Source organism: Amblyraja radiata, chromosome 20, assembly GCF_010909765.2.
Source record: "Amblyraja radiata isolate CabotCenter1 chromosome 20, sAmbRad1.1.pri, whole genome shotgun sequence".
Taxonomy (NCBI): Eukaryota; Metazoa; Chordata; class Chondrichthyes; order Rajiformes; family Rajidae; genus Amblyraja; species Amblyraja radiata.
This window is the reverse complement of record NC_045975.1, coordinates 37,819,113-37,845,178: the sequence shown is the minus strand read 5'-3', so window position 1 is coordinate 37,845,178 and position 26,066 is coordinate 37,819,113. Positions and strand designations below refer to the sequence as shown.

Here is a 26,066-nt window from a genome sequence, read left to right as displayed (position 1 = left end):
GACCTGCACTATCATGGATGAGAGAGCACTCCATCCAGCCCAAAGAATGAACACAGCCACATTTGTAACTAGAATGAAGCTACAAAATACTATCTTGTAGTAATTTGTTTTTATTATTGACCAACTGAATGTTCAATGTGTATATTACAATTTCAAACACCCCCCACCCACCAATAAGATCATTTCCTTTCTTGCTCAATCCATGGAAACAATACATCTAAATGGACATCACAATATTTTACATTGCACCAAACACAGGTAGCACTGCACTGAGTTGAATACAGTACACAGACTTGCACATCCAGAGCTGCATGCTTCCTCGAGAAATGACGTGGCACTATGAACAAAGCGCAGTAGATGGAGGGGCCAGCAAGTCTGGTGACTAAAGTCAAAACCTGCCAACTTGAGGCAGGAGAGGGAGTAGAGGAAGGGTTGAATCAGCGACTGAGAAACTTTCTTTTGTCCAAGGTGAGGCGTGAAGAAACTTGAGTTATTGATAAGGGGAAGGTGGTGGAGCTGAGCTACCACAGAATATGTGAAGCAGGCAAGGGTTTGGAGTGAAGGACCAACCACTTTAATTTGACCTGGGTCGTGTAATGGCTAGGGCACAGCAAACAATTAGATAGATCGCCTCTCCCAGGGTTCACTTGCGATGTCTCTCTTTACCTGCATTACCTCCTCTGTTACATGGAGGAGTTGTTGGCCCAGTTTTGTGGGCAGCCACTGACCTCTGGTCATTCATTTTTAAAAAGTGGTTGGATGGAATGGAAGAACTGACATGATTCAGAAAATGTTATAGTCTATTGCCTTCAACGTGCACCCACTGAAATTAAACAGCTGGTCAGTGACATAACCCCCAATGTTACCTATTCCATCCCCTCACCCACCCCCACTTTTACCCATTTTAAACCCTTCCTATGGCCCCAAATATTACTTTGTGCAACCCCCTCCTGCCCTAACCCCAGTGCTTCTGCCCCGACTCCAAATTCCATATTCCAGTTCCCTCCCTAACATCCCATCCCATTAGCCCCTCATAATTTTTTGAACCCCCTTCCCTGCAACCGCTAACCTCACCCATTCCCACCCCCACAGAACCCAATGTTATACAACCCCACCCTAACCCCCTCAGACCCTTCCCAATAATCATCCCCCTCAGAACTTGTTACCCATTCCCAACTAATTCCCTTCCCCTTAAGTTCCAATGTTATCATTTCCAACTACTCTGGGGCCCCCAACCTTACCCCATCCAGAACCCCAAGTTACCATACCCAATCCTTCCTCTGCAGCCCTTACTGCTGATGAGCATTGTTCGATGACTTTTAAAAGGGGGGCAGGGGTTGGATGGAACTTTGCCTCTCAGTACATTGATATGCAGGCTAATTGGCCTTCCTACCAGTGACTTAGGCAGGAACCTTCACAGATCTTGCAAGTAGATCTCACAGGGCAGGTACCAGATACAGAACTGAGGAGTAAATAGCAGTGTAGGAAAGAACTGCAGATGCTGGTTTAAATCGAAGGTAGACACAAAATGCTGGAGTAACTCAGCGGGACAAGCAGCATCTCTGGAGAGAAGGAATGGGCGACGTTTCGGGTCGAGACCCTTCTTCAGATGACTGATCAGTCTCAAGAAGGGTCTCGACCCGAAACGTCGCCCATTCCTTCTCTCCAGTAAATAGCAGTGACCGTCACATAATTAGCAGTCTTGCTATTTTACCAGAGCAAATGCATGTGCATTTTTCAACCAGCTAAAAGATTTAATGAATGATAGCTTATTTTGACTGCCAATGCTCTGTTTTATCGGTTTCAAATGGTTGGACATGTTTGTTAAACAAGTGTACACATTTACCTGGGCTGTTGGATGTGTGCAAGATATGTGGGTAGCAGGTGGTTTAAGTGTCAGCAGTTTCTCTTGGATAACATGAGTGGGCTGAAGTTGGATTTACCCTGGCCCCAGTCAGCCTGTTCTCTCTCCCCGCTGGCCCTGTCTACTCCACGCTGTCACCAGCCCACAGGTGACCATGGACTGTCCTCGCCGTACCCCAGCACTGGCGCCCTAGTGTGTGTGGACGAGAGGCCGCACAGTGCGCAGCGCCTCCAACGTCTGCAAATCGTTTCATTTTCATCTCCAACGTGTTTTTATTTACAAAAATGCATTTCCAACTGATCGGATCCAACCAAAAAGAAAGACAAAAACGGTGCAATTTACAGCAAGATCAAACAAACAAACAAACAAACGCGGTGCAATTTACAGCGGCGGAATTCTGTACAGCGGGAAAAAGATATTTCTGTCTTTGTACAAATGAATGCAGTTGTGGTTCAATTCGGTCACGGCCGCATTACAAAACACGAGACCGGGCGGATCGCAGACCTACCGCCCCTCCAGGCGGGAGGGAGGCACCACATGTCTGAGAGCCCGGGACTCTGACGCGGGTGAGTTGTATCAAAACTGTACACCCTCAATGCAGGGCGAGGGTTTCAAGGCATTAATGATAGATGTTTTCTTAGAGTTTTTAATGCTCCTTATCACAAGTCATTCTACTAAATTACATTCAATAAAACAGCGTGGAAGTATTGAAACGTTTCTCACCAGGCCGCCCGAGGCCCCGCTCCCTCGGTCACATAGTGCCGTTCTCCACCCGCGGCTTGTGTACGGTCGTGTGCGGCGTGCTGAGGGACGGGGCCAGCGTACACAGGAACCCGGCCAGCAGCGTGAGGCCCAGCCCGCCCCAGGCGCAGAACATGGACCAGCCGTAGCCGTGGCTGATGTCCTCGGGCAGGCCGTACATGTGGCGCGGAAAACGGGAGAGTTCGAAGTTAATGCCGGCCACACAGGTGCAGAGGGAGATGATGCAGCAGGTTCCTGGCGGGACAGAAAGCAAAGAGAGTCACTCTTTCTCAAGCAGTTGCACCTCCTCCTTCCACCCTCCCCTTCAAACTCCATTTATTATCCGCACTCCAGCCCGATCACTTCCACCGACTCTGGGACCGTCAGACTGCTCGCCTCCCACCAGTAGAACCACTCTGATAACTTGACCCCCCCACCGTTGGTCGCATTCTCCTCTGCCCTCCAGAGTCAGCTCTGCACTTAACTCATCTAATGCATTTCAGCAAACAACTGCCTCTGGCAGCTTGTTCCATACACCCACCACCCTTTGCGTGAAAACGTTACCCCTCGGATTCCTATTAAATCTTTTCCTCTTCACCTAAAACCTATGTCCTCTGGTCCTCGATTCACCTACTCTGGGCAAGAGACTCTGTGCATCTACCTGATCTATTCTTCTCATGACTTTTTACACTTGTACATTCTCCTTAGCAACAATGAGAAACGTGTAGTTTGTACATTCTCCTTGGCACAATAGCCCCTGCCCCCACATCCCTGGGATATATGGGTTAACTAGCCTCTCCGAACTCTTCAGTGAAGATGGGTAGCAGGAGAATCAAGGGCAGTTGAAGGACGTGCAAGGGAGATTATGCTGGTTGACGTGGAGAAGGAGAAACGGACTGGTGCAGTTCCTCTCCAGGAGACACCACCACGCTAATTGGCCTTTCTGTGTTTTCATGTAAGTTAAACGTTTTCATGGCCCCTAATTTTATTATTTTGTGTAATCTCCTCTGACCCCCAAGGTAACTGCACTCCTTGAGCGGCACATTTTAATTCCCACCCCTGGAATCATTGCTGCGTTCCTGATCTCTGGAATTTCTTCTCTAAAGCCTTTGAGGTCTCTGCCCCACTTTCTACGGTGAAGGTGTGCCCTAAAATCGCATGTCCCCACTTATCACATTCTGTCTCTGTCTCTAACTCCTCCTCGGCTTCCTCTTTTTTCCTAGCCTGTCCTAACCTATCACCCACCTGCTGTTTTCTACGAACACTTCACCTTCCCCACCTGCCCATCATCCCCTAATTCCACCTATCGCTTGCTAGCTCCTGCCTCCTCCCCCCCCCCCCCCCCCCCCATCCTCACCTCTGTTACCACTATCTCCCGTCTACACTCACTCCAGATGAGACTCAAGCCAAAACGTTGACCATTCCTCTGCCTCCAGCGATGCCTGGCCCCCTGAGTTCCCCCAGTAGTTTGGTCCATGGCTCCAGATTCCAGCATCTGCAGTTCCACATGTTCTTTAAAACCCCAGTTGGTTACCTGCCCTGACATCTTGTGCTGCCACTCACTGTAAAATTCTGTTGGTTAAATTCCTTTGTGTGTGCTGGGTGTTTGGGTGTGTCACTAAGTACATTAATAATACTTCAGTGACAACAACCTCTACAACAGGTTAGTCTGAAACGCTGCTAGTCATCCCAGAATGAGATATAGATCAATCAAATGCCAGTATTGTCCCGAGAGAGAAAGAGGGACGGAGGTTCACTGGATACCTCCCTGGAGGGAGAGAGACAGGAACCAGTGTTCATATATCTCCCCATGAGGTCGGATGGGACTCCCTGCAGTCAGTGCATGGATATCTCTCTCAGTTTGCCAGGGATTGTACCAGCGATGAGCTCTCCACGCCCGAGTCATTGGCCTGAACTCACAGTGCGGAACTGTCAATCTTCTCACCTCCCATGAGGAACAACAGGCCAGCCACATACTGCATCAGGTCGTGGTCCTTGCAGCAGCCCAGGGTGCCGATGATCCAGCCGAAGAGGATGATGGACACAGCCATTCCGATGAAGCCTGCCGTCATCCGCCGCAGATCTGTCAAACGGAGTCAGCTTTAGACTAAAAGGAATGACACTCGCCACCCGGCACTGACGCTCGCATGATCCAGGACAACCCTCTCGCCACCGTTCTGGCAGAGTTCCAGGGAAGCACAGGCTGGATAAGAACACTGGTGAATCATTCAGCAAATCCACCCTGATCTCAACACCAGTGTATATGTGAATGTACCAATGCCAGCTTTGCACAGACAAAGTTTTCCACTGATTTTGACAGTGATGGAGCAAAGAGGGGGGCACGCTGCATAGAAACATAGAAGAATAGGTGCAGGAGTAGGCCATTCGGCCCTTTGAGCCAGTACCACCATCCAATATGATCATGGCACATCATCTAAAATCAGTACCCCGTTCCTGCTTTTTCCCCATATCCCTTAATTCCTTTCGCCCCAAGCTAAAATCCAAAGATTCACAATTCTGGGTGAAAAACCTTGTCCCATCTCAGTCCAAAATTGCCTACCCCTTATACTTAAACTGTAACCCCTGGTTCTGGACTCCCCCAACATCGGGAACATTTTTCCTGCATCTATGTAGCTTGTCTAGTCCTTTTATAATTTTATCTGTTTCTATAAGATAGCCCCTCATCCTTTTTAATTCCAGTGAATACGAGCCCAGTCTTTCCATTCTTTCCTCATATGTCAGTCCCGTCATCCCTGGAATTAACCTGGTGAACCTACGCTGTACTCCCTCAATAGCAAGAATGGCCTTCCTCAAATTAAGAGACCAAAACCGCACACAATACTCCAGGTGTGGTCTCACCAGTAGGACCTCCTTGCTCCAAAACTCAAATCCTCTTGCTATGAAGGCCAACATGCCATTAGCTTTCTTCACTGCCTGCTGTACCTGCATGCTTACTGTCAGTGACTGATGTACAAGTACACCCAGGTCTCGTTGCACCTCTCCTTTTTCTCATCAGACACCATTCAGATAATAATCTGCCTTCCTGTTCTTGCCACCAACGTGGATAACCTCACATTTATCCACATTACACTGCATCTGCCATGCATCTGCCCACTCACCCAACCTATCCAAGTCACCCTGCAGCCTCATCGCAGCTCACACTGCCACCCAGCTTTGTGTCATCCGCAAACTTGGAGATGTCACGTTTAAATCCCTCGTCTAAATCGTTAATATATATTGTAAATAACGGGTCCCAGCACAGAGCCTTGCGGCACCCCACTAGTCATTGCCCGCCATTCTGAAAAGAACCCGTTAATTCCTACTCTTTGCTTTCTGCCTGCCAACCAGTTCTCTATTCATGTCAATACCCTACCCCCAATACCATGTGTTCTAATTTTGCACACTAATTTCTTGTGTGGGACCTTGTCAAAAGCTTTTTGAAAGTCCAGATACACCACATCCACTGGCTCTCCCTTGTCCATTCTACTTGTTGCATCCTCAAAAAATTCCAGAAGAATCCATGCTGACTTTGACCGATCCTGTCACTGTTTTCCAAATGTGCTGCTATAACATCTTTTAACAATCAACTCAAGCATCTTCCCCACTACCGATGTCAGGCTAACTGGTCTATAATTCCCCGTTTTCTCTCTCCCTCTTTTCTTTAAAATGCGGGGTTACATTGGCTACCCTCCAGTCCACAGGAACTGATCCAGAGTCGAGAGAACATTGGAAAATGATCACCAATGCATCCACGATTTCTAGGGCCAACTCCTTGAGTACTCTGTGATGCAGCCCGTCAGGCCCTGGGGATTTATCTCCCTTCAGTCCCAACAGTTTACCTAACACCATTTCCTGATTAATGTGGATTCCCTTCAGTTCCGCCCTTCCACTAGATCCTCGGTCCCCATGTATTTCTGGGAGATTGTTTGTGTCTTCCTTTGTGAAAGAACCAAAGTACTCATTTAAATGTTCTGCCATTTCCTTGTTTCCCATTATAAAGGGACCTACATTTGTTTTCACAAATCTTTTGCTTTTTACATATCTAAAGAAGCTTTTAGAGTCAAGTTTTTATATTCCCCGCAAGCATTCTTTCATGCTCCCCCCCCCCCCCACCCACACTCTTAATTAACCCCTTTGTCTTCCTCTGTTGAGTTCTAAATTTCTCCGTCCTCCGGTTTGCTGCTTCTGCTGGCCAATTTATATGCCTCTTCCTTGGATTTAACACTATCCTTGATTTCCCTCGTTAACCACAGCTGAGCCGCCTTCCCCATTTTATTTTTTCGCCAGCCAGGGATGAACAATTTTTGGAGTACATCCATGCGGTCTTTAAATCTTTGCCATTTCATCTCCACCGTCAACCCTTTAAGTATAATTTGCCAGTCTATCCCAGCCAATTCCCATCTCATACCTTCAAAATCTCCTTTTTTTAAGTTCAGGACCCTAGTCTCTGAATTAACCGTGTCACTTTCCATTCCTAATACAGAATTCCACTATATTATGGCCACTGTTGTCCAAGGGGCTTTGCACAACAAGATCGCAAACTAATCCTTCCTCTTTGCACAATACCCAGTCTAGGATGTCCTGTCCTCTAGTCGGTTCTTCTACATATTGATTAAACAAAACATCCCATATACATTCCAGGAAATCCTCCTCAGCACGGCGACCAATTTGGTTGGCCCAATCTATATGTAGATTAAAGTCACCCATAATAACTGGATATAAGGAGATGGTTGAGGAACTGAATGAACAGGACTGAGGATGAAGGTCGGGCATCCAGTGCCTAGAGCCCCATGGCAAAAGGCCAGAGGGTAAAGCAAGTCCAGAAAAGGGAACATGCTGACTAAAGTTCACAGGGAAACAAGGAACTGCACAACAGAGGAGTGCTTGCATTGGGAGCTGTCCACTGGTGTGGATTTTCAATATTACAATCCAATTTACCAGAGGGGGCAAATTTCAATAGAATATTCCAAGGCATGGTTAATATCCATGTGGGGTTGGGACACTGAGGTTGGAGGCTGGGGATGGTAGGTCTACTGATGTAATGAGATGTAATGCTCTAGTCTGTTGGTGGGGCCATTATCTAAGGGTGGGTGTGAGGACTTGATCAGCAGCTGATGTACATCTCTGCAAGAGAGTGGTCAGTCCACCAGACCACAACAGCTCCGCCATTGTCTGCGGGTTTAGTGACGACACTGGGATTGGTGTGAAGTGAGTGGAGAGCTAGGTTTCAGAGGGGGCAAGGTTAGAGGGGGAGAGCAGGGTGGGTAAGCCAAGGTGTTGAGGTTGAATCAGTAATCCCAGCCTCTAAGCAGCTGACAAGGATGGGTTTCTTTAACGTCAGTGGTGGAGAGATTGCAACGAAAAATAAAATAATCATCACCTGAGCAGGTATAGATCCAAGATAGCGCACAAAATTCTACTTCACTGATGGAGATCTGTTGAGAGATGCTGTCCATCTCTGTTAGGTTTGGAGAAAATACTAGATAGACTTGCCAGCAAACCTGAAGGCAATAAAGGGGACTGCAGTAGCATGGCTGTGAAATCAGGCTCTGGACAAGAAGTGGTAATGACACTATTACACTGTAGAAAAATAAATGGATGTGCGTTAATTACATTGACTTGGGAGTATGGGGCACAATCTCAATATCGGCAGATAATGCAAAGTTGTAGTAAACAGTAAGATGGATGGTGACATCAAGAGGAACTAAACTGGCTGGTGTGATGGTTAGATGTGTGCCGGACAAATGGAGTGCAATGTGTGGGACGGTAAACCAGGACAGGCAATGAGATGTTAAGGGTACAGTCCTAAAGTGAAGTGGCTGGGTCAAAGGAGCCCAACAGTAATCTCTGCAAGTGACAGCCCAGCTACATTGGCATCCTGGGCTTTATACATGAAGAGCAGTTGCCACTGTTGGCAGTAAAGATGCTAGCAGGTGGCAGAAAATAAGAGTTATTAGTTAAAGCACAGCATTATGACTGAATTCTGAATGGGCGGTGGTATTAGATTAAATAATTGCTTGTTTAATGGGAGTCAGTCAAACATGAAGAGACAAGACAGGGCTTGAGTGGAGAGAGATGGTTCTAACTGGATCTCATTGAGAAAGAAAACATTCACCTGATGCACCCATGGCCCATGTACAGTACAAAAAACAAACCATAACAGCCTCCACCAACGTTTGAACTCCTACGTTGTCAACAAACACGCTCAGGGCACTGACATGTTTTCATCCAATAACATCTCCAGTATTATTTTTAATATTAATACTAATTTAAGAAACCATATATCATTTCCCTCGGAGCTCGATTATCTGAATGTTTCAGTAACTTCTGTTATGAAGTTGGATAGCACAGGGTGATAGTGGCACAGTTGGTAGAGCAGCTGCATTACAGCTCCGGCTGAGTTTCAGGTTCAACCCTGACACCAGGTGCTATCTACATGGAGTCTGCACATCATCCCTGAGACCATGTAGGTTTTCTCGTACATCCTCAAGACATGCAGGTTGGCTGTGTAAATTGTCTCTGGTGCGTAGGTGAGCGTTAGAATCTGGGGCGAGTTGATGGGAATGTATGCATAATAAAAGGGAATTAATGCTGGATGTGTATAAATGGGTGTTTAATGCTTGCTACCGACTTGGTGGGCTGAAGGGTCTGTTTCTGGGCTGTATCTTACAGTGTCTCGAAGGTCTATATTTAATTTATTTTCATATCCCTATTCCCATACCATCTGCTTATAAAACAGATACTTTACTGATCCTTTTTATCATCAATCTCAACTTTTACAAATTAGCTTCATATTCCTGTTCATTCTTGCTGATTTTTTAGATGTTCCCATCAATCAGACATCACCACTCTGACATCCAAAATCCTTTCAAATCTAATACTATCTTCAGGTGCTGCATTAACCAACATTGGACAATTTTCCCGAGTTGTTTTTTAAATTTCCACAACAAAATAAAACTTGTCATAGAGCACAGAAACAGGCCGTTCAGCCCACCTTGGCCATGCCGATGAAGTTGGCATATAGGGCTGTCCCATTTGCCTGCATCGGCCCATAGTCCTTTGACCACTTCTTATCCATACAGCTGACAAATATCTTTTACACTTCATAATTGTATCCTCTTGCATGTTCCTCTGCCAGCTAATTCCAAATGAGAACACTCGAGTGAAAAGGTTGTCCCTGAGATTCCTCCTTCATCTTAACAAGCCTCTACCCTCTAATTTTAGAAACCTCTTCCTCGTGAAAAAGACTGATTGTTCACTTTATCCATGACCGTCATGATCTTGTACACATCAACAAGGTCATCCCTCAGCTTCCTTCACTCATGAGAAATAAGTCCTAGCTTATCTACCCTCCCTATAACTCAAGCCCACATGCCCTGGTAACATCCTTGTGAATCTCTTTTGAATCCTTTCAAACATAATGGCATCCTCCCTAACTGTTGGATGACTGGAACTGTACACGTACCCTGTGTTGCCTCTCCAATAATTTTTACAGCCACATCATGATGTTCAAACATTTTTTCTCCATACCCTCCCCAACGATGCCAAGCAGGCCGAATTCCTTAGACACAAAAAACGGCGTAACTCAGGCGGTCAGGCAGCATCTCTGGAAAAAAGGAATAGTTGACGTTTCGAGTCGAGACCCTTCATCAGACTGAGAGTCAGGCGAAAGGGAAACGAGATATAGACGGTGATATATAGAAATGTCTTATTCACCGCACTGTCTCCCTGACATATCACCTTTAGGGAACCATGCGCCTGTTCTCACAAATCTCTTTGTTCTGCAACACTCCAAGCCTCTATCATCTATATAATTAAATGTCTTATCTTGACCACTTCCTGTCTGCGCTGTATATTTATTTTAGAAAAAATGTTACCCTGTATCGCTGTGATTTGTGGCCATCTTACTCACTGTCCTCCTCCGCTGAGACAGCCCCGAGGACTTTTCCCATCGATAAAAAATACAAAAGTTATGAGCGTTTAAAAAAACCTTGAGATCAGCTGATTGGTCCTCTCGCCTGTCAATTGCCGCTCTGAAGGTAATGCCCCTTCCGGGGGTGGTGGGGGGGGCAGGACTATAAAACCCCGGATGCCTGGACGTGAGTCAATCACTCTGCAAGATCGCGAGGGAGAGGCCATGACTGTAATTCTAAGCTGTGAATCAACTGAACTGTGAGTCTGCAATGTACTTGCAATAAATCATTTGTTAGCCCTTAATGATAATGCCATGAGTTGTTTGGCCTGCTACCCTGCCGGTGCTTTAAAGTGCAATGCTTAATTGGAAATGAAATAACAATGCCATGAGTTGTTTGGCCTGCTGCCCTGCCTGTGCTTGAAACTGCAATGCTTTATTAGGTCTGACTGTGTTTGGAAGGAATAAATGCTTTATTAGGTCCGACTGTGTTTGGAAGGATTAAATACTTTATTAGGTCCGACTGTGTTTGGAAGGAATAAATGCTTTATTAGGTCCGACTGTGTTTAGTCCAAAAGTCCCGCTCATTTCGTGACTTCCGCTTAGTGGACAGGTTGCGCTGATTGCGTAATTTCCGATGAGTGCAGAGGTCGCGCTAAGTGCCGCTGACTGCAGAAGCCCCATAGTGGAGAGGCTGCGCTCAGCCATGTGAGTAGATTCAAGAAAGTTTACTGTCATATATATGGTGTGAGTGTGTATGAGTGTGTGTGAGTGTATGTGTGTATGTGTGAGAGTTTGTGTGAATGTGTATGTATGTGTGAATGTGTGTGTGAGTGAGTGTGTGTATGTATGTGAGTGAGTGTGTGTATGTATGTATGTGAGTGTGTGTGTATGAGAGTGAGTGTATGTGTGGGAGTGGAGGGTGTGTGTGTGTGAGTAAGTCTGTGTGTGTGTGAGTGTGTATGTCTGTGTGTGTGTGAGTGTGTGTGAGTGTGTGTATATTAGAATTGGTGGAATATTGCATTGGGGGACCAGCCCTCTCGTGTGAAGCTGGGACCCGACGGGTCCCACTTGGTCTAGTTTACTATGTAAACCCCGCCCTGGTTTGGCATACTTCACACTTGTCAGAGTTAAATTCCATTTGCCATTCCTTGGCCCTCTTTCCAAACTGATCTAGATCGCGTTGTAAACTTAGATATCCTTCCACAAAGTTTACCATACCAGGCTCGTCTGGTTGAAGCTCCCAGTGATGACACGGAAGGCATCAGCTTACAATGTTCCATACTTGTTGATCGCAACTCCCCATTCCCCAAGTACTATCTTGATGTGTGTATTAGGCAGGATGTAGACTGCAGCCAGGATGACAACCGAGAATTCCCAGTTAATGCCAAACCTACCAATAAGTTTTAGTGGTAATTTTTCTGAGTTTCAATACAACAGAAAGGCAATCTCAGAGCAGGTTCATCAATGTACTGAGCTGGAAAGCCATCGTAAAGTATTGCATCTATCCTTCTACCTCACTTTTACAGCAAATTGGGTTTGCTCACTCAAGCAGAAGTGTACACCTTTGTTACATGGAACTCTAAAATCCTCTTTTACATTCTGCCTGGAATACAACTTCTGTTTGAAGAGTCTATAACATTACTCGTGTGTTTTTGCACTTGCCTCCACACAAACATCATCCTGACTTCCCAAGCTCAGACCCTTCCCTCCACCATCTTGAATCCATTAGGTCAACTTTCACCTTTCCGTCGTGCCCAGGAATAGTGATCAATAGCGACCAGATCTCCATGACAACATTAAGATCAGCCATTTTCTCGCCCACCATGCTATTAATTCATCGTCTTTTTGCTTCATGTTTCACTGGCCAACTTTCCATTTCCTCCGATGTCATCTTCGTCACCAATGTCCTTCATTGTGTTCTGCCCTTGCCAGACCCACTCACCCCACCCTACAACCATAGTACTTGTAATCTTGCCCTGCTCTGATCTTCCTACAATAGACAATAGGTGCAGGAGTAGGCCATTCGGCCCTTCGAGCCAGCACCGCCATTCAATGTGATCATGGTTGATGATCCACAATCAGTACCCCGTTCCTGCCTTTTCCCCATATCCCCTGACTCCGCTATCTTTAAGAGCCTTATCCAGCTCTCTTGAAAGCATCCAGAGAACCTGCCTCCACTGCTCTCTGAGGCAGAGAATTCCACACATGCACAACTCTCTGTGAGAAAAAGTGTTTCCTCGTCTCCGTTCTAAATGGCTTACTCCTTATTCTTTAACTGTGGCCCCTGGTTCTGGACTCCCTTCCTGTGCCGTCCTCCAGGCTATGATGTAGGCCATCACTCCAGAAACACATGCCTGACCCCAATCATTAAACAATGTCCCCTCCCTGTGCAATGTTCCCATGGTGTCACTGCACTGCTTTGCTGAGCTGTATGCAAAAAACGCATTTCACTGTACCTGATACATGTGACAATAAAGAAACCATTAACCATTTAAAAAGGCTATTGCACCCTCTCGCATCTGACACCAACTGCTTAGTTTAGCAATGCAGCTCAGAAACAGGTCTATCAGCCCACCGCGACTGCGCCAACTAGCGCTCCCCGCACACTAACACCATCCTACACACAAGGGACAATTTTACATTTATACCAAGCCAATTAGCCTACAAACCTGTATGTCTTTTGAGTGCAGGAGGAAACTGGAGCTTCCCGAAGAAAAGCCACGTAGGTGGAGAACATGCAAACTCCGTACAGACAGCACCCGTAGTCAGGATCAAACCCAGGTCTCTGGCGCTGTAGGGTAGCAACCCTACCACTGTGCCACTGTGCTTCCCCAACGGTGACTGGAATCTGTTTACTGTCCTGAACCCTGTAGCAGTGGGTGACCCTGTTTAGGAAGAGTTGATGGGGGAGAGTGGAGAATACAGTGGGATTATTTAGTCATAGAGAATGGAAACAGGCCATGCCGACCAAGTTGCCCCATCTAAGGTAGTCCCATTTGCCCATGTTTAACCCAATCCATATACCTATCGAAATGTCTTTTAATGTTAGCAAATGTACATAGGCAATTGGTTATCAGAGCAAACTTGGTGTGCCACAGAATCCACGATTCTGACTTTATCTCTTGGGAGTATAAAATCCTGGAATCCTTCAACCCTGCTGGTGCCCTGTTTAACTGCTCTCAACCTTGGAAACCTGGAGTTGGAGTTGGAGGAGGCGGGTACACTTGCTACCCATTGGATCTCCAAGAGACACATGCTGGACATTCCACAGCTGGGGGCAGCTCCCAGCCACCATTGTGGAAATGTTGTGCTTCTCTTCATCTCTTCAGAAGCTCTTAGTCTGTTATGCTGAAAATTTAGCACCAAACTTACCTCCCGGCTATTAAAACCCAGGATTACAAATATTGGAGCTTCCGTGATATGCCACAAGAATGATCAGAATTACCAGTACCAAATTCTCATGTTGGCCAAATTTCCTTGTTTAGCGGAACATAAAATTGTTCAATTTCACTGGGCTGTGCAAAGTAAACTTTGAAACAGAAGCATTCTAGGCAACCACTCAGTTATTTAAGTCTGTTCCAGCATTCAACATAATGATGACTCTGCCTCAATATCACAGTCCTAATTTCTCCCCATAGAGCTTCATGATGTATTTTGCACCTATCCATCTATCTCCTTTTTACATCCATTTAGAAACTTGTCCTCCACTACATTCTGCAGTACAGGATTCCACAGATTCACCTGTACAAACCTAAAGAAATGTGGCTTCATCAGACCCCCCAAATTCTGAGACCATGAACTCTGGTAGGAGAAACATCCTCCTTGCATCAACATAACTTGATCAACATTTTTTAACGGAATGACAGAAGAGAGTTGATAAGAGTGGTGTGGTCGACGTGTACGTGGATTTTCACTTTTTTTTCACAATGTAACATATAATAGGTATTTTAGCAAAATGTATTAAAAAGCAGATGATATAAAATTAATTAAGAGACAGAAATAAAATAATGTTATATCTAACACACAAACTAAAAAATATATAAATAAATTGTTCCCTGATCGAACTATTAGGACTACTGATCATTTTGCCTTGCATTAATATCTCAGATTGGGGCAAACAGGACATACTTTCAAAGCATGCAAATTATACAAAACTCAAATGTAGCAAATAATGAGATAATAACAGCCCAGGGGGGCACATGCTAGTGAAATGGGTGTCAACATTTTATGCTAAAAAGTGTGAAGTAATTCCTTTCAGTGAGAGGGATGAGGAGATCCAACACGGCTAAATTGGAAAATAATTTCAAGGGATCCTTGGCGTTGTTTTCAGAGGAACAGATAATTAAAGGTAACAAAATAGTTATGATTCAGGCTGAAGAACTGCATTCAGTCCCACACATAAGAGAGTAGAAACGTAGAATAGTGCCAGGAACGAACGTGTCCAGTTATGTGGAGCTTCTCTAAAGGTTCTTAAACTGGAGAGAAGGTGAAAGGAGTCAAAATCATCATTCACTTTGATAGAGGAAATCAGAAGTAGAGGCAATGACATCATGGCCGATATCACAGGGAACACATGCTGAAGAATGGTACCAGAAAAAAAGGTAATACAAGGAAATCTATTTTAATTATATAGTGGTGTATGGTTCAGCAGTGTGATGCTTGAAAGATTGGTGGGCTGAGATTTACATGGACTCATAGTAGATAAAGTCTTCATAAAATACTATCAGCTCAAGCAGAAGCTCACGGATTTGAAGACATGTTATTGGCCTGACTTGGAAGTTGACTGGACAGCTAATGATGGAGGATGGGGATGGAAGGCGGTACGGCAAGATGTGGGCTCCTGCAAGGATTAGTATAGGAACAGCATCCATTTATAAGGAATGAACCTACCTGATCCTCCGGTTGCTAGACGCTTTAATTCTCCTTCCCATTCCCACTAAGACCTTTCTGTCCTAGGTCTCCACCATTGTCAGAGCGAAGCTGAACGCAAATTGGAGGAACAGCATCTCATATTTCGCTTGGGCAGCTTACACCCCAGTGGTATGAATATAGATCTCTCTAACTTCAAGTAGCCCCGGTATTCCCTCTCTCTCTATCCCACTCCCATCCAGATGGCACGAGTTTCTCGTTTTCACCCAACAAAGAACTAACAATGGCCTGCTTCCATTATCATCGTTACTTTTTTGCATATCTCTTATTCATTATTCTTTATCTCTCTACATCATTGTCTATATCTCTCGTTTCCCTTATCCCTAACCAGTCTGAAGAAAGGTCTCGACCCGAAACGTCACCCATTCCTTCTCTCCAGAAATGCTGCCTGTCCCGCTGAATTACTCCAGTGTCTTTCTACGGTTTAAACCTTCCTACACAATTTATAAGGAAATATGTGAGGTGGGAAAGTAGAATGGGGTGCTGCCACATTGCTCATGGACAGAAACTCATGGACAGAAAATAATGGAAAAAAGCTAATAGAATGTATTTAAGGGACTGAATTAAAAAGGATAGAAGTAATGTCACGTGATGTTCAACGCCCTGGTTAGTCAACACCTGAGATATGCCAGCTTAGGCTGGGTATTGTACAGGGCCTGGTGAGACCACATCTGGAGTATTGTGTGCAGTTTTGGTCTCCTAATTTGAGGAAGGACATCCTTGCTATTGAGTGCAGCATAGGTTCATGAGGTTCATTCCTGGGATGGCGGGACTGTCATGAGGAAAGATTGGAAAGACTGGACTTGCATTGACTGGAATTTAGAAGGATGGGGGGGTGGATCTTACAGAAACATATAAAAATACTGGACAAGCCACATAGATGCAGGAAAAATGTTCCCAATGTTGGGGGAGTCCAGAACCAGGGGCCACAGTCTAACAATAAAGGGGTGGCCATTTAAAACCTTTTCACCCAGAGAGTTGTGAATTTGTGGAATTCTCCCGAGGCCAATTCACTGGATGAAATTAAAAGAGAGTTAGATAGAGCTCTTGGGGTTAGCGTAATCAAGAGGTATGGGGAGAAGGCAGGCACGGGTTACTGATTGTGGATGATCAGCCATGATCATAATGAATGGCGGTGCTGGCTCGAAGGGCCAAATGGCCTACTGCACCATTTTTCTATGTTTCTAATAAGAAAGGATCTGTTCATATGCTGGTCATGGGGAACTCATTAGCAAAGAGTGACCAGAACATGACAAATTCTTCTATAAAATGGAAAGTGAAGTATTTCAATCTGGAAATCAGGATCTAAATCTATGCAAAGGAAACCATGAGGATATAAGTAACGAGTTGGGCATGATAGATTATGGAGCTTCATAAAAGGCATGACAACCAAAAATACAAATGCCAACTCTGCCTTGGATAACAAAAAGATGTATTAGATATTGTGAGCAGTTTCAGGCCCCATTTCTGAGGAAGGATGTGCTGGCGTTGGTGAGAGTCCAGAAGAGATTCACAAGAATGATCCCAGGAATGATTAGGGTTAACATATGATGAACCTTTGATGGCACTGGGCCTGTGCTCGCTGGGGTTTAGATGGATGAGGGGGGAACTCAATGAAACTTACCGAATAGTGAAAGGCCTGGAATAGAATGGATGTGGAGAGGATGTTTCCACAAATATGCAAAATTAAAAAAAGACTTGTGAAGTCATCTAGGTCCCTGTGGTGTCTGGAACAAACTGTCACAGTCTCAGCATCCAGGACAGAGATAAGGAAGTAGTTATGCACTCCGAGGGCGGTGAACCTGTGAAATTCTCTGCCTCAGAGCTGTGTAGAAGCCAAGTCAATGAATATGTTTAAGGGGAATATAGAGAGATTGCTGGACACCAAAGTAATGTCAGGAAAAATCATACGTCACACAAACCAGCCTCCCTACCATTCACTCCAGCTATACTTCACACTGTCTTGGGAAAGCAGCCAGAATAATCTAGGACTACTTGATTAAACTTGAATAATCAAACCCCAGTCATTCTCTCTTTCTCCCTCCCCCATTAGACTGAATACAAAAGCTCAAAAGCACACACTAGCAGATTCAAGAACAGCTTCTTCCCTGCTGTTATGATTCTTGAATCGGCCTCTCAGATGCTAAGGATGAAACCCGAACTTCTTCGTTGTGGCCCTTGCACTCTTTACTTAAGTCTGAAGAACGGTTTTGGCCCGAAACGTTGCCTATCTCCTTCGCTCCATAGATGCTGCTGCACCCGCTGTTTCTCCAGTATTTTTGTGTACCTCCACTCTTTACTTAATCTGCACTTTCTCAGTAGCTGTATCACTATATTCTGCACTATCTTTGTTTTCTCTTTGCACCACCTGCTATACTCATGCTTGGCATGATTCGCCTAGATTGCACCCAAACAAAGTTTCTCATTTTTATCTCTTCACATGTTAAACGGACACCAAAAAGCAGGAATAGGGTGATTTCACGAAAGGTCACTGGAGCGTAGATCCGCACCCACGTGACCGAAAATTTTAACTGGGGGACAAGCGTCACATCCGGTACATGTTAGTGAATGGGAAAACACGCACTTTCACACCCGCTAAAAACATCGAAAACGGCCCGTTTTTGAGCTGCAATTAAGTGAGCCAGTCGGGGTGACCGTGAGGAACAGCTACCTAAATTTACAGTCCAAAAAAAAGATAGAAACTAAGGTAAATACAAGACGGAGCTGAAGGGGCCAAAAAGGCGGAAGTTGATTGCGGACATTTTTCGTGGAGATTTAAAGATCCAAAATATCGGGAATTATCGCATTTGCTCGCTGCATTTCATCAAAAGTGGCATTATTGACTTTGTTATCTTTATTCATTTGTTAGATGAAAAGTATTAAAAGTTAGAAACCCATCAGTAAAATTGCAAAATCGCCCATGGTTCTCAGGTGGGTTTTAACATGCAAAATGAACACGCTTCTGAAGCTCCATTTACCATTTAAATAATCGTAAACTCTCAATGCGTTTGGAAATCAATTTTACTCAGATGCAAGTTTACGATTATTTAAATGGTGAATGTAGCTTCAGAAGCGTGTTCATTTTGCATGTTAAAATCCACCCGAGAACCATGGGCGATTTTGCAATTTTACTGACGAGTTTCTAACTTTTAATACTTTTCATCTAACAAATGAATAAAGATAAAAAGCCAATAATGCCACTTTTGATGAAATGCAGCGAGCAAATGCGATAATTCCCGATATTTTGGATCTTTAAATCTCCACGGCAAATGTCCGCAATCAACTTCCGCCTTTTTGGCCCCTTCAGCTCCCTCTTGAATTTACCTTAGTTTCTATCTTTTTTTTGGACTGTAAATTTAGGTAGCTGTTCCTCACGGTCACCCCGACTGGCTCACTTAATTGCAGCTCAAAAACTGGCCGTTTTCGATGTTTTTAACGGGTGTGAAAGTGCGTGTTTTCCCATCCACTAACATGTACCGGAAGTGACGCTTGTCCCCCAGTTAAAATTTTCGGTCACTTGAGTGGGGATTTACGCTCCAGTGACCTTTCGTGAAATCACCCTATAGATTAAGATAAAGGACTGCATTGAAAGATGGAGCAGCTCGGAGGGCCAAGAGACCTGCTCCTACTCCTATTTTTGCAGTTTTTAAAGGACTGAGCAGTTTGGGACTCGAACCTCGGGATTATATATATTTATTTTATTATATAATAAGTGACGAATTGGGGAATCTCAGACTAAGGGGCAAGGTCTGGTCCTTCAGAAATAATGGGGGATACACATTCTTAGGCCAGAGGTCAGTGAAAGCTCCGCCAATTGTTAATTTGAATCTAAGACTGACAGAAAATTGAGAACCAAAGGGATGCAGAGGTGAGTGGAAAATGCAGGACATGTCTCTGAGACCAGTGGTAGAAATGGTGGAAAAGTTTACTGTGCTTCCTACAATGGAGTCAGATTAGATTGTCTGTCAAAACTAGTCACCCAAAACGATTGGGAACAGTTAGATTTCAAAACAAGAAGAGAATTGATTAAGAGAGCAAAAATTGATTGTGAGATTAAACCTGCTGGGTTCAAACAAGTTGGCTGGAAAAGCTTTTACAAATATGTAAAAATTAAAAAAAGACGTGGTCATCTTTGTTTCTAGGAGCCTGTGGTGTCTGAAACAAAGTGTCAGTCTCAGCATGTGGGATAAGGCATCCAGGACAGAGATAAGGAAGCATTTGTTCACTCAGACGGTACTTCCTCATATACCAGCTACCACCCCAAGGACTGGGAGCACGGGATCACCATGCCCTCACTCATCCACCATCCCTGCTGCCGTTAGACAGAAGACCTCCCCACAAAACTCCAGTGGAACTGCAGCTAGCCTGCACTTGACCCATTCCCCTCTAAACCCTCCCTCTCCCAATGCACGGAGCAATATTACTCTGAGGGTCGGTCTGTTACTCAATTTCTGCAAAGCTCAGTACCCGACACTCTGGCACTGAGGCCTGGCTCGGGTCTTCAACATTGTTTCAATCACTGGTTATCTGGCGTTACTCGCCGTGCCCGGGTACTTACGGAGAGCATGCCACTCGTCTTGCCGAATGCTCATGGTTAAATTGACCGGGAGATTCTGTGGGACCGATGAAGAGGAGTAGTGGTATTTCACAGGCAGACAGCGTTGCACGACCCCTGAAACACAAGCACACTGCCTCAGACCTGCTGTTAGTGATCAGCACTGTAACAATTCACTCCACCACTGGACTCCATGACTGCCCCCGACACAAGTCTCAAAAGCCGCTGTGTCTCCCTGTCCCTGGGATAGCAGGGGGCGATCAAACAGCACAATACCCCCCCCTCCCCCCCCCAACACGAAGGACAACGATCCCAAGGCAGTTAAATATCCCACTCCTCATTAAATAAAGCGACGGATCAACAGCGTTAGCCTACAACAGTGGGATCCCAGGCTTTTGAAACAGAACGCAATCCCCAGGGCCTGATGGTCTGCATCCCAGGGTACTTAAGGAAGTGGCTCTAGAAATCGTGGATGCATTGGTGATAATTTTCCAACGTTCTATAGACTCAGGATCAGTTCCTGTGGATTGGAGGGTAGCTAATGTTATCCCACTTTTTAAGGAAGGCGGGAGAGAGAAAACGGGGAATTATAGACCAGTTATCGGTGGTGGGGAAGATGCTGGAGTCAATTATAAAAGATGAGATAGCCGCACATTTGGATAGCAGTAACAAGATCGGTCAGAGTCAGCATAGATTCACGAAGGGGAAATCATGCTTGACTAATCTTCTGGAATTTTCTGAAGATGTAACTAGGAAAATGGACAAGGGAGAGCCAGTGGATGTAGTGTACCTGGACTTTCAGAACGCATTTGATAAGGTCCCACATAGGAGATTTAGTGGACAAAATTAGGGCACATGGTATTGGGGGTAGAGTGCTGACATGGATAGAGAAGTGGTTGGCAGACAGGAAACAAAGAGTAGGGATTAACGGGTCCCTTTCAGAATGGCAGGCAGTGACTAGTTGGGTACCGCAAGGCTCGGTGCTGGGACCACTGCTATTTACAATATACATCAATGATTTGGATGCAGGGATTCAAAGTAACATTAACAAATTTGCAGATGACACAAAGCTGGGTGGCAGTGTGAACTGCGAGGAGGATGCTATGAGAATGCAGGGTGACTTGGACAGGTTGGGAGAGTGGGCAGATGCATGGCAGATTAAGTTTAATGTAGATAAATGTGAGGTTATCCACTTTGGTAGCAAAAACAGGAAAGCAGATTACTATCTAAATGGCGTCAAGTTGGGAAAAGGGGAAGTACAATGGGATCTGGGGGTCCTTGTACATCAGTCTATGAAAGTACGCATGCAGGTGCAGCAGGCAGTGAAGAAAGCAAATGGCATGTTGGCCTTTATAACAAGAGGAATCAAATATAGGAGCAAAGAGGTCCTTCTGCAGTTGTATAGAGCCCTAGTGAGACCACACCTGGAGTATTGCAGTTTTGGTCCACTAATTTGAGGAAAGACATTCTTGCTATTGAGGGAGTGCAGCGTAGGTTTACAAGGTTAATTCCCGGGATGGCGGGACTGTCATATGCTGAGAGAATGGAGCAGCTGGGCTTGTACACTCTGGAGTTTAGAAGGATGAGAGGGTATCTCATTGAAACATATAAGATTGTTAAGGGATTGGACACACTAGAGGCAGGAAACATGTTCCCGATGTTGGGGGAGTCCAGAACAAGGGGCCACAGTTTAAGAATAAGGAATAAGCCATTTAGAACGTAGACGAGGAAACACTTTTTCTCACAGAGAGTGGTGAGTGTGGAATTCTCTGCCTCAGAGGGCGGTGGAGGCAGGTTCTCTGGTTGCTTTCAAGAGAGAGCTAGATAGGGCTCTTAAAAATAGCGGAGTCATAGGGATATGGGGAGAAGGCAGGAACGGGGTACTGATTGGGGATGATCAGCCATGATCACATTGAATGGCGGTGCTGGCTCGAAGGGCCAAATGGCCTACTCCTGCACCTATTGTCTATTGTCTATTGACCCTTACCCCTTCTTCAGTCTCAGTTGCAATGCAGTGTCCAATGCTGGATCCCATTCTAGAGGAACATGAGTTCCCAGAGTGCGACCAGGATAAGAGCTCACAGGCAGGGGGTCAGGAGGCATACGGGGATCATTCTACCCTGAGACCATTCCAGCAGCAGAAGTGTCCATGGACTGACAGCTTTATCACCAGAAGAGGCTGCTGTGAGTGTGGGGAAGCTGCATTTACACCGCGGATGAAAAACTCCATGCGTGGGGGAAACAGATCCCACAGAAACTCAGAAGGGATTCAGGTAAATATTTGGTGTAGGTAATGTTGCGATCTGTGGGCAAAGAGATGGGAGAAAGACTAACTAGATTTATCTTACAAACTGCCATGAAGTCAGCGGAGTGAATGTCTGCACCCATCCCGGCTTCCACAATGATTCTTGGACACAGCCCGCAAGCTCACCACACACTGTGATGCTCAGCGCAGTTGATCAATCCAGATTCTACATTTTACAGTGCAGTGCACTATTACAGCTCATCACCGCACCTAAGTTATCTCACTACAAACCTTTCCCTCTCTGCCCCCTTCAATGCCCCGTCTCTCACCTCTTGGCATCTACACACTTGCCCCTTATGTTCCCATTCATTAGTAAGGCCAGCGGGATCTTAGATGTAGAAAACAGAACCAAAACCAGTGAAGCATGCTGTGGACACTAACTGTGACAGATGGAAATAAAATCAAATGCTGGCTGCATCCACTCATAACATAAGTGATAGGAGTAGAACTAGGCCATTTGGTCCATCAAGTCTACTCCCCCATTCAATCATGGCTGATCTATCTCTCCCCCTCAACCCCATTCTCCTGCCTTCTCCCCGTAACTCTTGACACCCGTACTAATCAAGAATCTATGTCTGCCTTAAAAATATTTATTGACTTGGCCTCCACAGCCTTGTGTGGCAATGAATTCCACAGATTCACCACTCTCTGACTAAAGAAATTCCTCTTCGTCACCGTCCGAAATTAACATCCATTTATTCTGAGGCTATGATCTCTGGTGCTACACTCTCCCACGAGTGGAAACATCCTCTCCACATCCACTCTATCCAGGCCCTCATTCCAGCCCTCCAACCCCAAACCTCTCCCACCTCTCCTTACCCCTGACCATTACACAGCATCATTGTCCACTCACTGGGTTATCATCTTGCTGCGCCCTCATCCACAAACACCACACTCTCTCCAGCCCCAATTCGCCATCTCATGCCTTTACCACTCCTAGTATCCCAGTGAATGCATCCTGAACTCTCTTCTCTCTGGATCCCCAAACCTTCAGCCCCCACATACTCCCATCTCTGAACCCTTCCAGTCACCCATGCCCTCCCTCCCATCTGCACAACCCTGGGTTCACTCAACTAACTTTATACATTCTCACAGTGTTCTCCATTCACCCCGTTCTGTTACAATATCGACTACCTCAATATCTCCATCCATCACCCTCCATCCTCTCTGCTTCCCCACCCACTCCGTACTCCCTTCTGTAAACCACTGCTTTACACAGTGCTATCTACCTCTATATTCCCATCCACTCACTGTTCCCCCTCTTTCGACACCTATTCACCCCACCCTTCCACTTCTGTCACTACACACTTGTCCTGCCCTCTCCCTCAATCTCATTCCACTCTCTTCCCACCACCCATGACTGGTCTCGCTCCTCTGCAATGTGGAGACTGTGGTGCTTTTGAAGTGATATTGAGTGGGAGTAAACATGAGCATGAAAGTATCGCGCCACATGCAAGATGAACAGCCAATAAACCTTTTTCCACCAAATCTCTAGTCTATGTTATTCTAATGTGAGACATGGTGAGGGGTCTCGTGCGAGTGCCATATGGGGCGTTGGAGCTAGGGCACTCCCAGAGACCCGGCCTACATCTGTGCGACAATGTCTCTGGGTTTCAGCCGGAGTCACTGTGGTACATCCACATGGCTGGGCGACAGGTAGATCGCACACTCCACAAGGTGGTCACACCACGACTTGTATGGGCAGAGAGCAATTGATGATCACTGGGCAGATCTGGAGGGAAGGGCAAGTGGTCCAGGAGCCCACCTCCCTCATCAGGGATGTTTGGATGTCGGTGAGAAGGATGGTTTCCCAGGGAGATGCAGCAATGTCAGGAATGTGCCTACACTGGAGAAGTGGAAGAGAGCACAATAGTGAAAGGACATTTAATAGTTAGGGGGGGGGCAGATTTATGTTCCTGTGGCTGTGGCTATGACTCCAGGGTGGTACAATGCCTCCCTGGTGTCACTGTAAAGTCCCAAAGAGTGAGGGCAAAGACTGTGGTCCACATTGGTATCAGAAACAGCTGGAGGGTTGAGGTCTTGAGATTACTTCTTTTGAGATGCTGCTTATGAAGATCTCAAAAGGAATGATCTCAGGACTAGTTTAGTTTAGAGATACAGTGCGGAAACAGGCCCTTCGGCCCACCATGCCCACACCGACCAGCGATCCCCGCACATTGACACTATCCTACACACACTAGGGCCAATTAACCTACAAACCTGTACGTCTTTGGAGTGTGGGAGGAAACCGAAGGTCTCAGAGAAAACCCACGCAGGTCATGGGGAGAACGTACAAACTCCGTACAGACAAGCACCTATAGTCAGGATAGAACGTGGGTCTCTGGCGCTGTAAGGCAATAGCTCTACTGCTACGCCACTGTGCTGCCCAAATTACTCCCTGTTTCACATGCCAACACATACAGAAATAGGAAGATGGACAAATGAAGCAGTGGCTGCAGAGATGGTGCAGGAGCGAGGTCTTTAGATGTGAGGTACGGGGACTGTTTCTGGGGGAGGGGAGGCCTGCACCATCTCAGCAGGACAGGGGCCTGGAATATGGTGGTGTGTATGTAAAAACAAACTGCTGGAGGACCTCAGCAGGTCAGGCAGCATCTGTGGAGGGAAATGGACAGACAATGTTTTGGTTCTGGACCCTTCCTCAGACTAACGGGGAGATAGGTGGTAAAAGGAGGTGAGGTGAAGGGGTGGGGTAAGTGATAGGTGGAGCCAGGTGAAGAGAGGTAGATTGACTGTTGAGTCAGATGAGAAGGACACACAAGGAACTGCAGATGCTGGAATGAGTAAAACATGAAGTGCTGGAGTAATTCAGCGGCTCAGGCAGCTTCTCTGGAACATTTCAGGTCTGGACTCTTCAGCCTGATTATGGTAGGGGGTGAAAGCTGGAAAAGAGATGGGGAGGAACAAAGCTGGGCAAGTGATGGGTGGAGACGTGGTGTGGGGGGGGGGGGGGGGGGACCTTTGATTGACAGCTGGGTGGACAAAGGTTTGAGATGAAAAGAAGCCAAAGGGGTGACAAAAGGTGACAAAAGGTAGACAAGCCAAAAGGGTGTCAGATAAAGAGGGGAAGGAATGAAAGGGAGGTGCAATGTAAGAAGGAGGGATATGGGGGTGGGCAATGTACAGGGGCCTACATTGGGAGCACTAAATGCAGTAGATGCAGTTACAGGAGGTGCGTATGAACCTCTGACTCATCTGGAAGGGCTGCGAGGGTCCCTGGATGGAGTTGCGGGTAGACGTGCAGGCACGTGGCACATCTCCTGTAACGTACCCAGGGAGGGAGCGGTTTGGGTGGGAAGGGATTAGTGAACCAAGGAGTTGTGGAGGGAGCGGTCTCTATGGAAAAGCATGGGGTTGGGAAGATTTGAAAGGTGGCGGGATCGCTACGGAAAGTGGAAGGAAGGGAACGATGGGTCTCTCTGGAAAGAGAAGGATGCAGGTGATAGGTAGAGAAGACAAAAGAGTGGAGATGGTGCAGAGGATTTAAACTAGTATAGCAAGGTCACGGAGACCTCAGAGGGTCAGGAGGATGAGAAACAGAGCTGGAATTATAAATGGACAGGAGTGGCAGCAGAAACAATAGCAGCAGCAAAGAGGGTTAGAGTCCGGAAAAATATTAGACGGCCAAATTAAGAGAGATAACATCCAAAATAAAGTCTGCACCCTGTGCGAGGTGAATGAATTAACAGTACAGGTACTTGTAAACAGGCATGCTCCAATTGCCATAAGAGACATGACT

The 26,066-nt window shown here is 45.9% G+C and overlaps 1 protein-coding gene across 2 annotated transcripts in view; it reads right to left on the bottom strand.

Annotated features, from left to right (window-relative positions):
- Nucleotides 1–1,627: 1,627 nt before the first annotated feature.
- Nucleotides 1,628–26,066, bottom strand: part of LOC116984316 (transmembrane protein 178B-like) — a 36,169-nt gene continuing 11,730 nt past the window's right edge. The window contains exons 2-4 of one of the 2 annotated variants that reach the window (XM_033038438.1): nt 20,008–20,121; nt 4,551–4,688; nt 1,628–2,860 (exon numbers count right to left, since the gene is read on the bottom strand). In XM_033038438.1, the coding sequence (XP_032894329.1) occupies nt 2,616–2,860; nt 4,551–4,688; nt 20,008–20,121 (497 nt within the window). In that variant the 3' untranslated portion in view covers nt 1,628–2,615. The remainder of the gene's footprint in view (nt 2,861–4,550; nt 4,689–20,007; nt 20,122–26,066) is intronic. The other variant, XM_033038439.1, reaches the window with a different exon arrangement.